Genomic DNA, 12,630 nt, shown 5'->3' on the forward strand with positions numbered 1-12,630 from the left:
GTGTGTGTGTGTGTGTGTGTGTGTGTGTGTGTGTGTGTGTGTGTGTGTGTTATCTTCTGAGAGCTTCGCCCAGCCTCACCTCTCCTCTCCCACTCAGTGGAGTTCCTTGCCCTGCAGGGAGCCTTCCAGAAACTTCAGAACAGATTAAGCCCCTCCCTGGGGCTTTCTGCTGGCTCTCTCCGAGGGGTAGGGCCTCGTGGGGCTCACTCTGAGCTGCCTCAGCCCTTGGAATCCCTGCTCCTGGGACGATGGGCCGGGGAGAGAGCTCCCCCCAGGAAGGGGAGCCCCTCTCATGGAGCCCCACCCCCGCCACTCCCCCCACAGCTGCCCCTGTCCAGCAGCCACCTGAACGTGTACAGCAGCGACCCCCAGGTCACAGCCTCCCTGGTGGGCGTCACCAGCAGCTCCTGCCCCGCAGACCTGACCCAGAAGCGAGAGCTCACAGGTACAGCGGCCCTCCCCGCTCCATCGGCCCTTCCCTCCCGCCCCCCCCACCTTGCCCCTCTCACCTTCTTCCCTGGCCCCTAGATGCTGAGAGCCGGGCCCTGGCCAAGGAGCGGCAGAAGAAAGACAATCACAACTTGAGTGAGTCCTGCCATTCCCCGCCCCAGCTCACCTGGGCTGGCTAGGAACGCCCCACCCCCACTCCTAGATTGGCCCCCCCTGGTCTGCCCCAGCGGGACTCCCTGGGGAGGATGGTGACTCCTTGACTCCTTTCTCTTCCCTCTGGTTCTTTCTACGTGGGGGTGGGGGTGGTTCTGAAATTCCCTGCTTATTGATTCATTGACTGTGATCACCACCTGCTGCTGACTGCGGCTTCCTCACTCCCCACCCTTTACCTCTCAGAAGGGCCTCGTCTAAGCCACAGCCCTGGGACAATCCCCCACCGGCCCCCCCCCCCCCCCCCCCGTGAAGTTTCTCCAGGGCCGGTTCCCACCCTTCTAACCACCCCCTCTGGAATCCATTGCCTGCAGTTGAGAGGAGGCGGAGGTTCAACATCAATGACCGCATCAAGGAGTTGGGAATGCTGATCCCCAAGGCCAATGACTTGTGAGCAGATCTGCGTGGGGCAGGGAGCGGCCTGGTGGGGGGGGGGGGGGGGGGGGAGCGGCCGGAAGGGAGCATCGGCCCCCAGCCCCATTTGGTTGCCAGGGTTGCTTTTGGTTGCTTTTTTGTTTTTGCCAGTCCTGGGGCTCGAACTCAGGGCCTGAGCACTGTCCCTGGCTTCTTTTTGCTCAAGGCTAGCACTCTGCCACTTGAGCCACCAGGGCCACTTCCGGCTTTTTCTATATATGTGGCGCTGAGGAATCGAACCCAGGGCTTCTTGTGTGCGAGGCTAGCACTCTACCACTAGGCCACATTCCCAGCCCTAGCATTGCTTCCTGGAGCTTGTCATCGGGTGGAGAGGAGAGGGCTCTCCCTGGGCTAACTCAGGGGAGCTCAGGCAGGACCTGCGAGCTTCGTAGCGGGGCAAGCCAAGGCTGTGGTGTAGGGAGGCTTCCTGGGGGAGGCACTGCCCGGAGGGAGGGCGAGGAAGGTGGAGCAGGAGGGACGAGAGGCAGGAGAGGCCTTGGCCAGGAGTTGCCCTCGCTGGCTTGGTTCTGAGGGTTCAGGTGGGCCGTGGTCTGGGAGCAGCCTCCTCGGCCAGGGCTAGGAGCGGTGGCCAGGCTGGAGGAGCAGCCCCCCTCCCCACCCCCGGGGACACCCAGCTCTGACTTGGGGTGGGCGCGATGGCAGGGACGTGCGCTGGAACAAAGGCACCATCCTGAAGGCCTCGGTGGATTACATCCGGAGGATGCAGAAGGACCTGCAGAAGTCCCGCGAGCTCGAGAACCATTCTCGGCGCCTGGAGATGACCAACAAGCAGCTCTGGCTACGCATCCAGGTCTGGCCCTGAACTTGAACTTCCCGGGAGCTCTGGGCCTGGGCCTGGGCCAGGAGGAAGGGAGGTGCCCCAGTCAGGGCGTTAGGCTCCCTTGAAGCGACACCTACCGGCTGCGGATTCTGCTCTGGAGCCTCATTCTGCAGCCCGAGCTCATGTGGCGGGCACATTCAGAGCAGACGCCCCAGGTCACGTGTCACTTCTTGCCAGTGCCAAGCCCCTGTTGCCCTGGACCTCGGGGGGCAGGAGGACACAAAGCTCCTAGGTGCCTGGACATAGAGAGCTGGATGGGTTTTGTGGGAGGCAGTGGGAATGGGGAATTACCACGGGGCAAAGTAAAGAGCCAGGGGTTGGGAGGCCCAGCACACTGGCCGGAGGTTCAGGCCCTGGCTCTGCGTCTGCATACTCCCATCCCCTTGGCTAGTCTTCTGTACAAGAATGATTGGAGGGGCTGGAAGCGTGACCTAGTGGTAGAGTGCTCACCTTGCATACATGAAGCCCTGGGTTCGATTCCTCAGCACCACATATATAGAAAAAGCCAAAAGTGGCGCTGTGGCTCAAGTGGCAGAGTGCTAGCCTTGAGCAAAAAGAAGCCAGGGACAGTGCTCAGGCCCTGAGTCCAAGCCCCAGGACTGGCAAAAAAAAAGAAAGAAAGAAAGAAAGAATGATTAGAGCCGGTGCTGGTGGCTCACGCCTGCAATCCTAGCTACTCAGGAAGCTGAGCTCATGTATTTTCAAATACATGGTTCAAAGGCAGCCCCGCAGGAAAAAGTCTTTTTTCTCCAATTAATCACCAGAAAACCAGAAGTGTAGCTGTGGCTCAAAGTGGTATAGCTATAGCCTAGGCTATAGCCTAGCCTGGAGTGAAAAAGCCCAGAGACAGCCCATGACTGCCAAAAAAAAAAAGATTGGAGCCAGGCCTGTGACACACACCTATAATCCTGCTACTCAGGAGGCTGCAATCTGAGGACCGAGTTTCAGAGTCAGCCCAGGCAGATACATTCAAGAGACCCTTACTTACATTTAGTCAGCAAAACGTAGGAAATAGAGGTGTGTGTTGGCTCCAGGGGTAAAGTACCAGCCTTGGTCAAAAGGGAGATTGGGAGGCCTGTGGCCTATAATTCTAACTATTCAAAACGCTAAGATCTGAGGATCACGGTTCAAAGCCAACCCCAGCAGGAAAGTCTCTGAGCCTCTTTAATTGACTACCAAAAAGCCAGCAGTGCACCTGTGGCTCAAGTGGTGAAGCACTCGCTTAGTGGAGCAAAAACGCTAGGGGACACCTTTCAGGCCCTGAGTTCAGACGGTTGGACCGTGGCTTTTCAGCGTCTGTTTCTCGTGGTGGGGAATATAATGGACATTAAAATCCAGCACACACGGGCATGCTCAGGGTGAACGACGGAAGCCTCGCCAAGAAGTCGCCCTTCCTAGCGGCCGTGCTTTTGGTGGTTCCTGTCCCGACCTAGTCTAGGCAAGTCTGGCTCCAGTCAGAGCCCCGAGAGCGAGCTCGGGCCAGCCACTTGGGTGGTTTCATGGCCTCCGATGAGTCGAGACTTGCAGCAGCGTGGGGTGGTGCTGGTCTAGACACCGCTGCCCTCTTCAGCCGACACTTCTGTGGTCGGGGGCTCACGCGGGGAGCGGCTGGGGGAGGGGGCGGTGGGGTGGCCGGGTGCCATGGTGACCTAGTGGTCCATCCCCCCCCCCGCCCCCCCGCAGGAGCTGGAGATGCAGGCCAGAGTGCACGGCCTTCCCACCACCTCCCCGTCCGGGATGAACATGGCCGAGCTGGCCCAGCAGGTGGTGAAGCAGGAGCTACCCGGCGAAGAGGGCCCGGGGGACACGCCGATGCTGGGGGCCGACGTCCCCGAGCCGCCGCCGGCCCTGCCCCCGCAGGCCCCGCTGCCCCCGCCAGCCCAGCCCGAGTCCCCATTTCCTCACCTGGACTTCAGCCACAGCCTGGGCTTCGGGGGTGGGGGCGACGAGGGGCCCGCGGCCTACCCCGACCCCCTGGGGCCCGAGCGCAGCTCCCCCTTCCCCAGCCTGTCCAAGAAAGATCTGGACCTCATGCTCCTGGACGACTCGCTGCTCCCGCTGGCCTCCGACCCCCTCTTCTCCACCATGTCGCCCGAGGCCTCCAAAGCCAGCAGCCGCCGGAGCAGCTTCAGCATGGAGGAGGGGGACGTGCTGTGACGCAGGCCCCCCCCCCCCCCTCCGCCGGGGCCCAGTGGACCTGGGGGGGGGCGGGAGGGCCGGGCACCCCCTCCCTCCCTCCCTCCCTCCCGGCTGCACCCGTGTGTGAAGTAGCCATCTTCTTCCTGCCTTCTGGCAGCCCCGGGCTCCGCGCCCCCTCGGGGGTCACCCTGTCCGTGGGGCTGGCTGGGAACTGGCTTGCAGCCCCAACTTCAGGAGGTGAAATGACAGGGAAGTGGGGGGCTGGGGCAGGCTGGGAGAGCCCATCTTCGGCGCCTGAGCCCCTTCCACAAGGGGTTTCAGAAGCGCCCTCGCGGACAGCTGGTCTGGAGGTGCCCAGGCTTGCCTTCCAAGGGTGACACCAAGCCTGCCCCCCGCCTGGTACTCCCCCCGCCCCCCTTTGGTGCTAACAGCTCTCCCCTGGGTGGTGTGAGGGATTTGGGTTGGGGTTGAGTGCGGGACCGGGACCTCTGCAGAAGAGCAGCTCCCCTCTGACCCCCCACTTTGTGCCTTTAGTAAACACTGTGCTTTGTACCTGCTTGTCCTGTGTCTGCAGTGGGCTGGCACTGGGTAGATCACCCGTGAGCCCCTTCCTGGGCTCGGGCTCCAGATGTTCATTGAGGAGGATTGGGAGGGGGTACAGAGGAGGAACCCCAATTCTCCAGCACTGTCCTTAGAGAAGCAGCCTTAGTTGGAGGATGTTGGCTTGGGGGGGGCGTGGTGTCTCCTTGAAGCCACAAGATGGCGCTGTAGTCACACTGGTTCATGCCTGCCGCTGGGCCTGAGAGAGGGAGGTTGATGTGGGGTGGGGGCCGCCTGAGCAGCTCCCCTGGGGCACCGTGGCCAGATGGCCCCCTGCCCGGTTCCAGTGACTTCTTTCCCTTCTGGAGATACCCACCCGAGCTGGGTGTGGTGGCCCGCCTCTCCCACTGGGGGCCTGGGGCAGGACAGGCTTCCCGGATGGCTGGGCTGGGCTTTGGGTTTGGGGGAGGCCCCCCCTCTAGTTTGAAGGAGATTGGTGCACAGGATATGGTGGGAGTCAAGGGCAGGGCAGTGAGAACGGAACAGATCGCTGCCTCCAAGGTTCCGGGAGGCTGGGATTCCTCTCAGGATGGGCAAATGGGTTTGGGGCTGCAGGGGCCGGGTGGCGGCTGAGCCCCAGTTCACTAGCAGGAAGGGGAGAAGATCTCTCAGCTTGGCCCACGTCCCTCCCGACGTTCAAGTTTCTGCCAGGGGAGACCAAAATGGCTCCCCCTTCTATCGGACCTCGAGAGGCTAAAGAGGTCTAATGATTTAAAAAAATGATTCTTGGGATGAAAATGGCGAAGAGGGCGATTGTCTGCGCAGAGCGGAAGATGGAATCGCCGCTGGAGGAATTAGACGTGCCGTGGGTGCCATGGTACTGGGCTGGCCTGCTAGGCTGAGGCTGCGGGATTAATGTCAAGGTCAGATGGAGTCCTGGATGACCTTGTAGAGCCTGAGCCTGGTCCCAGCCCCCTGCCTGGGAAGCCCGTCCCCTGAGTCCGCCTAGGGCAAGCCCTGGCTGGCAGGATTCCTGCCCATCCCGGCCTGGGCAGTGCGGAGGGGTCGGGTGTCCCCGATCTCTGCAGCGAGGGATTCTTGCTGCCCTTCTTGGCCTCCCTTTCACCTTGGTGATAGGCTCAGTGGGGTGGAGGGTTGCCCCTGCCTCCCCTAACTGTCTGCCCGGCGGGTCTGGATGACAGTGCAGAGTGCGGGTGTGAGTGGGGTTCTGTCCACAGGGGGGCGCCCGAGGTCAGGCCCCGGCCGGGAGGAAGCGGGCTCCCCATTCCGGGCTGTCTGCCTGGGTGGCTGCCACTCTGCCCGGGGAACTAGCATTTGGCTAAGGCCCACCCTAGTGCCGTCTCCTGCACGCCAACAGGCTACTGGGAAGGGAGCTGTCTGGGACTGGTCTGTGGCATCATCGCCTTGGGTAGGGCTGACGCGTGTTAAATAAGAACGAATTCTCCGTCTCCGCAGTCGGTGCAGTGGGCAGCACCTCCATGGGAGAATGCTTACTAAGGCAGGAGTGGCCCGTCCAGGCTCTTCATGGGGGTGCCCCTGAGTCCTGGGGGCACAAATGGCATGGGGTCTTGCACAGGGAACCTGGTTAGGCAGGAGAAGACATGTTTGGCACTACATTGCTGCCTCCTCTGTGTGTGTGTGTGTGTGTGTGTGTGTGTGTGTGTGTGTGTGTGTGTGTGTGTGGTGTGTGCTGGACTTGGGCCTGCAGCGAGCTGTCCCTGAGCTCTTTTGCTCAGGACTGGTGTCCTACCACATGAGCCACACTCTGGCTTTCTGGTGGTTAACTGAAGAGTCTCACAGACTTTCCTGCCTGGGCTGGCTTTGAACTGCGATCCCCTCAGCTCTCAGCCTCCTGAGTAGCTAGGATTACAGCCGTGGGCCTCCGGTGCCAAGCTTCACAGCCTCCTCTTTTAAGTCAGATTCTTCCATTCTTCCTATACTATTTAAGAAGAGAGTCTGAGACATGGACACACACACACACACACACACACACACACACACACTCCGATGTTCTTCCAACCTGTGCCTCCTGCCCTGCCCTCCCCTCCCCCACCAGGTCAGAAGAGCAGCTCGAGAGAAGGCTCCTGTCCACCCCCGGCTCCCCGGCCCCCAGCCCCACCCCCCCCAGCTTCCATCCTCCTCCCCGTCTCCTCCAGCTCATCTTTTTTCTTTGCTCTCTCTTTTTCTGAGGGGGCAGTGGAATTTATACAATATTTAAGCAGCCAGAGCCGGGTCCGGGAAGATATTATTAATGTAAAAGGGACAGGCTGCAAATGCTTTCGGACCTGGTTACAATTAGAGGGTGATTTTTCTAAAGGTCAATGAATTCAGATAATATCCACAGGGGGGAGAGGAATTTAATACCTTTTTAGTGAATTAATTAATTATAATATTATATCGGCTTGGGGTTCTTTTCCAGAGTGATTAAAGGAGCGATCTGTCTTCTGCGTGCCGCCGCCGTGCGGACGCCGTCAGGGGCCGGGGTGCGGCCGTCGGCTCCCCTCTCCCCCGCGGCCATGCGGGCTGTGGCCGACGTGGTGATTGCGTGGCCTGAGCCCCCCAGGCCCGGCCCCTCCACCACCGCCCACTGCCTTGTCACCAAGCCTCACACCACAGGGGCCCAGAGAACCAAGATGTGGGCTGTGGCCTCCTTTACAAGCGGGGAAACTGAGGCCCTACGGCTCCCGCAGGGATCGCGATAGCCTACTGGAAATATCTAGAAGAGAGGGGCCCCACCCACCTGCCCACGAGCCAGGCCCGGGACAACAACCCTCCCACTGACCAGAGGACTGATGGTGGGGTCCCCCCCCCCCACCAAATCCTGCTGGGGGAAACAGCTAGTTCAGGGTGTGAGCTACCCTGGTTCACCCCAGAATATTCAAACGCCCCAGGCTATTGGTCGCAGGCCCAGCGGAGCCCCAGGAGGGACCCGGCCGGGGCTCAGGAGAGGCGCTTTCACCCGCTGCTTCCTTTGTTCCCATCCCGAGCCCTGCATTCACTGGACAAACCTCCGTGACCGTGGCTGGCGCCAGCAGAGACGGGCAGGGGACACAGGCACAGGTGACCTTGAGCTGAGGGGCCCTAGAGTAGGCTGGCCGGAGGGGAGCAGCCTGTGAGGGGGAGCAGGGAGAGGTCCAGGCCCAGGACACAGGGATGAGCCCTGCGGGTGCCCGGCATGCCATCCTTGTTGAACCCAGGAAGGCTGGGAGCAGCTGAAGGACACAGACGGGCTCCGGTGCCCATCTTGGGGAGCCTGCCCGTCACCCAGCACTCAGGAGGCTGAGGTAGGAGGGTTTGAGGCCAGCCCAGGCTACATAGTGAGATTGTGTCACACACACACACACACACACACACACACACACAAATACTGAATAAGTAAAATAAAATAATAAAAGTGGGCTGTGCCTCTCTGAGGCCTCCCTGGGCCTCAGTTTCCTCACCTGTAATAGAGATGGCAAAACGTACCTCCTCAAGTCAGAGGAGCCTTTCTAGAACCATCTAACCTCCATATGACTCAAGAGGTGGTGAGCCTCCGGTCCCCCCTCGGGTCCCTGGTGATTCTCCCCTTCTCCAGTGAGTGTGGGCGGAGACCCTGCCTCGGGGCCATTTTGGGGGAGGCAATGGCTATTTTCCTCCCATCTCTGCGCATTCTGCCCTTCCCCACTGCCTGCCTCCATCCCTCACCGGCCTGGATGCCCCCTCCCCCGCCCCCCCCGCCCTCCCCACCCCTCCCCCACCCGCTCCTCTCCTCCAGCGAAGGCCGGGGAGGGCCTTCCCATTGTACTATCTTTGGGCCCTAAATTAAAATTGATGACATCTTGAAATGAGCAGCGAGGGTAATTTTGCTTCTGAGCCGGGATGCTAATGAGGCCCCTTAATGGCGCGCACGCCGCTCTGACGGGTCGTGTGTCACGCGCGGCTGCGAGGGGGGTAATGGCCACGGTAAGTGCCGGTAATTACACCCTGTCTCCATGTATTTTGGCAGGCCTGGTGGGAGAGCAGGGGCTCAATCACCATCAGAGGGGGGCGCCCCCTCCATCCGCAGCAGGACTGACAGCCAGAGATAGCCCTCCCCCCTCCCCCTCGCCCCCCCCTTCCAGCCAGGCATCTCCACTTCCAGCCCCACCTAGAATGAGTCCCCCCCCCCAAACACCGCATGTAAGAGGCTCACACGCCTCGTGAAGCTGCTGTGGACCCCCCCCCAGCTCCCCCCCATTCTCACCCCCACAGCCTGGGCACGCCCCCTCTCCCCAGAACCTCCTGTGGACACACTGGCAGCTCTGCGTGCTTGCCCTGTGTGGCTTGCACACCTACTGCGCACACGGCCGCAAGTGCCCCATGCAGCCCTGGCCTCGGCGCCTCTGCTTTGGTCAGGGAAGGGGATCATGAACTCAGGACCCCGCGCTGCAAGGCGGGCCCTCCACCCCCCGACCCGCGGCTCCGCGTCCAGCCTGGGGACGGTGAATTGGCCACGAGCATCTCACAGGCCTTCAGAGCCCAGGCTGGCTTTGAACCGCAGTCCTCAGCTCGCAGAGTCTTTCTGAGTCACCAGCACCCGCCCGCAGGTAACATTTTTTTTTTTTTCATTTGATGTTGCAGAAACATCCAGCATCGGGGCCCAGATCCCATTGCTGGGGAGGGACAGAGGCAGGGCTGGAATTCAGGTCTGTTTTCTTTCCACCCCTACCTTGCCTCCTGCACCGTCCTGCGCGCGCGCGCGCACACACACACACACGCGCGCGCGTGCACGCCCGGGTGTTTGTCACATACTGCTCACAGATATCCTCTGTGCACACCCCCACCACACACAGATAAACTGCAAAAGTCCACCTAGGGTACCGGGCACACGCACACTGACGTGTACACACACGTGTACGGTCACACGCGTGCTCTCAGATCACGGGAGGCTCCCTCGTGTGCAGAGCGTCGTGGAGAAGCCCCGAGCGGCCCCTGCCCGGCGCCTTCGCCTCTCGTTCTTTTGTTTGCTTCTCGCTCTCTTTCTGGCGGGGACAGAACCCCCCCCCCCTGCCCTCACTGTTGTTAAAGCAGCAGGACACCTGACACTGCCCCACAAAGGAGGGCAACACGTTTGCACACACACTTGTGCACCGCTGCCCTGCGAGCCCTTGCACACGTGACCGCACACGCGGCGCACGTGAGGCACCTATGCCACGGCACGGGTGGCGGCAGACACCTCGCGGGGTCCCCGGCCCGAGGTGGCCCCGTATCCTGCCCCACCCACCGCATGGGTCCATCCTAAGCATGGCGGTAGGGCTCCAAAGCACGGATGCGGGCATTTGGCTGCCTGAGTTCTGGGCCAACTCCGTCGCTTCTTGGCGGTGCTTACCCCTGCCTCAGTTTCCCCCTCTGTCACGTGGGATCATCCGTGTATCTCCACAGGGAGGGCTCAACGAGTCAGGGCCTGGCCGGGTGGCTGGGGAGAAAGATCCTCTGGGAAGGGGAGCGGGTCATTGCTGGGGGGGGGGGGGGCTCCCCTCCCTCAGGGGGCCAGGACAGGCCAGAGGGAAAGCTGGCCGTGTAGGGGGCTGGGGATGCCAACTTTCCAAGCTAGGGCCTCCTCTTCCACGCCCAGCTGAGTCGCCCCTCAAATCCCACCAGGGCCGTAGAGTAGAGTCTGCAGCCCTGGCTGGGTGGGGAGGGGGCTTGAGGGAGGCAGATTGAGGCAGCCTGGGCCCCCCCCCCCCCCGCCGTGGTAGAAGTCATTAGTACAGCTGCTCCCCCACTTACAATGGGGAGGGCACAAACCATCGAGGCAGAAACTATCAGCCACTGGCAAATCAAGTTTAGCTCACGCCTGTCATCCCAGCTGCTCCGGAGGCTGCGACTCGAGGATCGCACTTAGAAGCCGGCCGGGACAGAAACGTTCCCGAGAGACTGTCCTCTCCAGTGACCCACCCGAGAACCGGAAGCGGAGCTGTGGCTCAAAGTGCTAGGGCGCTCGCCTTGAGCAAAAGAGCGCCGGGACAGCGTCTAGGCCTTGAGTTCAAGCCCCACAATGGACCAAAGGAAAACCAGACGCATATTCCTTTGGAGCTCCTTGGTGGCGTCTGCGCTGGCATGATCCTTCTGGAAGGGCAGCTGGCTCCAGGCCAGGGCAGTGCCAGGCACTGTGGCTGGCTGGCGGCCTTGGTCCCCACAGGTGCCTCGGCTGCTGGGGCCTGGGGAAGGGGAGGGGGAAGGGACGCCGCTTCCTAATGAACAATTAGTGTCTGCTGCGTGGCTAATCATGTGGTTCCATGTAATTAAGAAGTTAATTAGTGCTGTGTCAATTCAGGCTTAATTAGTCCCCTCTTCAGACAAGCCTGAAAGACCCTCCTGCTGGAAATTTCTGGAAAATGAAGGACGGCTGCTACTCGGCCGGTGGACTTTGAAGTGCATCTGGTCAGCTCTGGGGGCCGAGGCTCCAGGTGGGACTGAGCTCCGGCCTCCACCTCCTGGCCGCCGTCAGGGTCGGCTCAGCACGGATCCCACCTGCCCCCTCTGCCCTCAGCCCCCGGTCCTAGCTGAAGGCCACAGCCCTCGTGGGGCGTCAGGGATCAGGGTCTCCACCCACCCCAATGACGGGCCACACCACGCAAGATGCCACCTTGGACCTCCCGCCCTCGTTTCTGAGCCTTTCCACTTCTCCACACTTGCAGATCCAAACATCCGCTCCCTGACCCCTTGGCTCAGAAGCAACGCCCCCAAGTTCAGAGAAACCCGGAAAACAAAGCAGATAGAGGCGATGCCTCTGGCGTTTCCCCCCCGCCCCCCCCCCCCCCCCCGCTCGAGTGGGCAGGAAGGCCATTCTGGGCTCTTGACAGTGGAAGCTCTCCCTGGGTGTGGATGGGATCTCTCAAGGGCATCCTCCTGGGTGTGGCTCGGCGGTCATTTCTGACACCATGGATGTCAGAGCCCGGCCTGGGTCCAGAGAAAGAGCTAGAAGACAAAGTCTGGTCTAGGTGGTGGGCACGGAGGTGCCACTCTGCCCTCCCCCAGCAGGGGGAGCACGAGAGGCCAGTGGGGGAGGAGAAGCCAAGGGATTTGGCGGGAGGAAGGGGCGAAGGAAACGGAGATAATTGTTCCCGTTTGACAACGTTTTCTAATTAGGGACCAATTATGTCCTCAGGTGCCTAATTGGGGTCCTGGTAGATTCTTTAATTTGCTAGATAATTATTGGCCAGTAATTCCACCAGCAAGAAACTGGGGGAAGAATTATGTGATCATAACATTTAAGTTTTGCTCTGCTGGGGTGGGGGGGGGGGAGAGCTTTGCCCAGAAAGTAATCCGGGTGGTACAGTCACACATTCCCCCACCCCACGCCCCAGCCCCCTGCCCCCAGCAAGTGTGTCTCCACCTCCCCCTGCTCCATGCACCCAGAAACCACAGGCCAACACTGTAAGGATACAGGGACATTGTGATTTTGCTTCTCTAGTACACCTTCAGAGAGAGAGAGAGAGAGAGAGAGAGAGAGAGAGAGAGAGAGAGAGAGAGAGTGCCACTTGAGCCACAGCTCCACTTCCAGCTTTTTCTGTGTATGTGGTGCTGAGGAATCGAACCCAGGGCTTCACGCACGCTAGGCAAGCGCTCTACTGCTAAGCCACCTTCCCAGCCCCCTGGCTTTTTTTTTGGTAGTTTGGTGGAGATAAGAGTCTCCCAGCCTTTCCTGCCTGGGCTGCCTTGCAACTGTGATCCTCAGATCTCAGCCTCCAGAGTAGCCAGGGTGACAGGCGTGAGCCACCAGTGCCCCGCTGCCCACTTTGCTCCGGAGGTCATTGGTGCCTCTGGTTCCGCTGTCAGCCCGCAATGGAGTGTCTGAGGCAGAGGGAAGGAGGGCAAGTCCTGGCAGCCCTGACCCCCCAACTCCCCACCTGATCTCGGGAGGCAGAAGCTCCAGCTCTCATCCCCCAACACCAGCGTGCCGCTCCCAGCTCTGAGAGCCGAGCACTTCCTTTTTGGGCTTAAGCTAGTTTGCAGCGGATTTCTGTCACTAGCCTGGCAGGTGTGGAGCTCGG

At 60.9% G+C, this 12,630-nt stretch overlaps 1 protein-coding gene across 2 annotated transcripts in view; it reads left to right on the plus strand.

Moving 5' to 3' along the window:
- Tfeb (transcription factor EB) overlaps positions 1–4,606 on the plus strand; it is a 41,098-nt gene extending 36,492 nt beyond the window's left edge. For both annotated transcript variants that reach the window (XM_048347782.1, XM_048347781.1), the window contains exons 5-9: positions 325–445; positions 529–585; positions 975–1,050; positions 1,738–1,885; positions 3,599–4,606. In XM_048347782.1, the coding sequence (XP_048203739.1) occupies positions 325–445; positions 529–585; positions 975–1,050; positions 1,738–1,885; positions 3,599–4,072 (876 nt within the window). In that variant the 3' untranslated portion in view covers positions 4,073–4,606. The remainder of the gene's footprint in view (positions 1–324; positions 446–528; positions 586–974; positions 1,051–1,737; positions 1,886–3,598) is intronic.
- Positions 4,607–12,630: the final 8,024 nt, after the last annotated feature.

The sequence above is a fragment of the Perognathus longimembris genome, chromosome 6, assembly GCF_023159225.1.
Source record: "Perognathus longimembris pacificus isolate PPM17 chromosome 6, ASM2315922v1, whole genome shotgun sequence".
NCBI classification, from domain to species: Eukaryota; Metazoa; Chordata; class Mammalia; order Rodentia; family Heteromyidae; genus Perognathus; species Perognathus longimembris.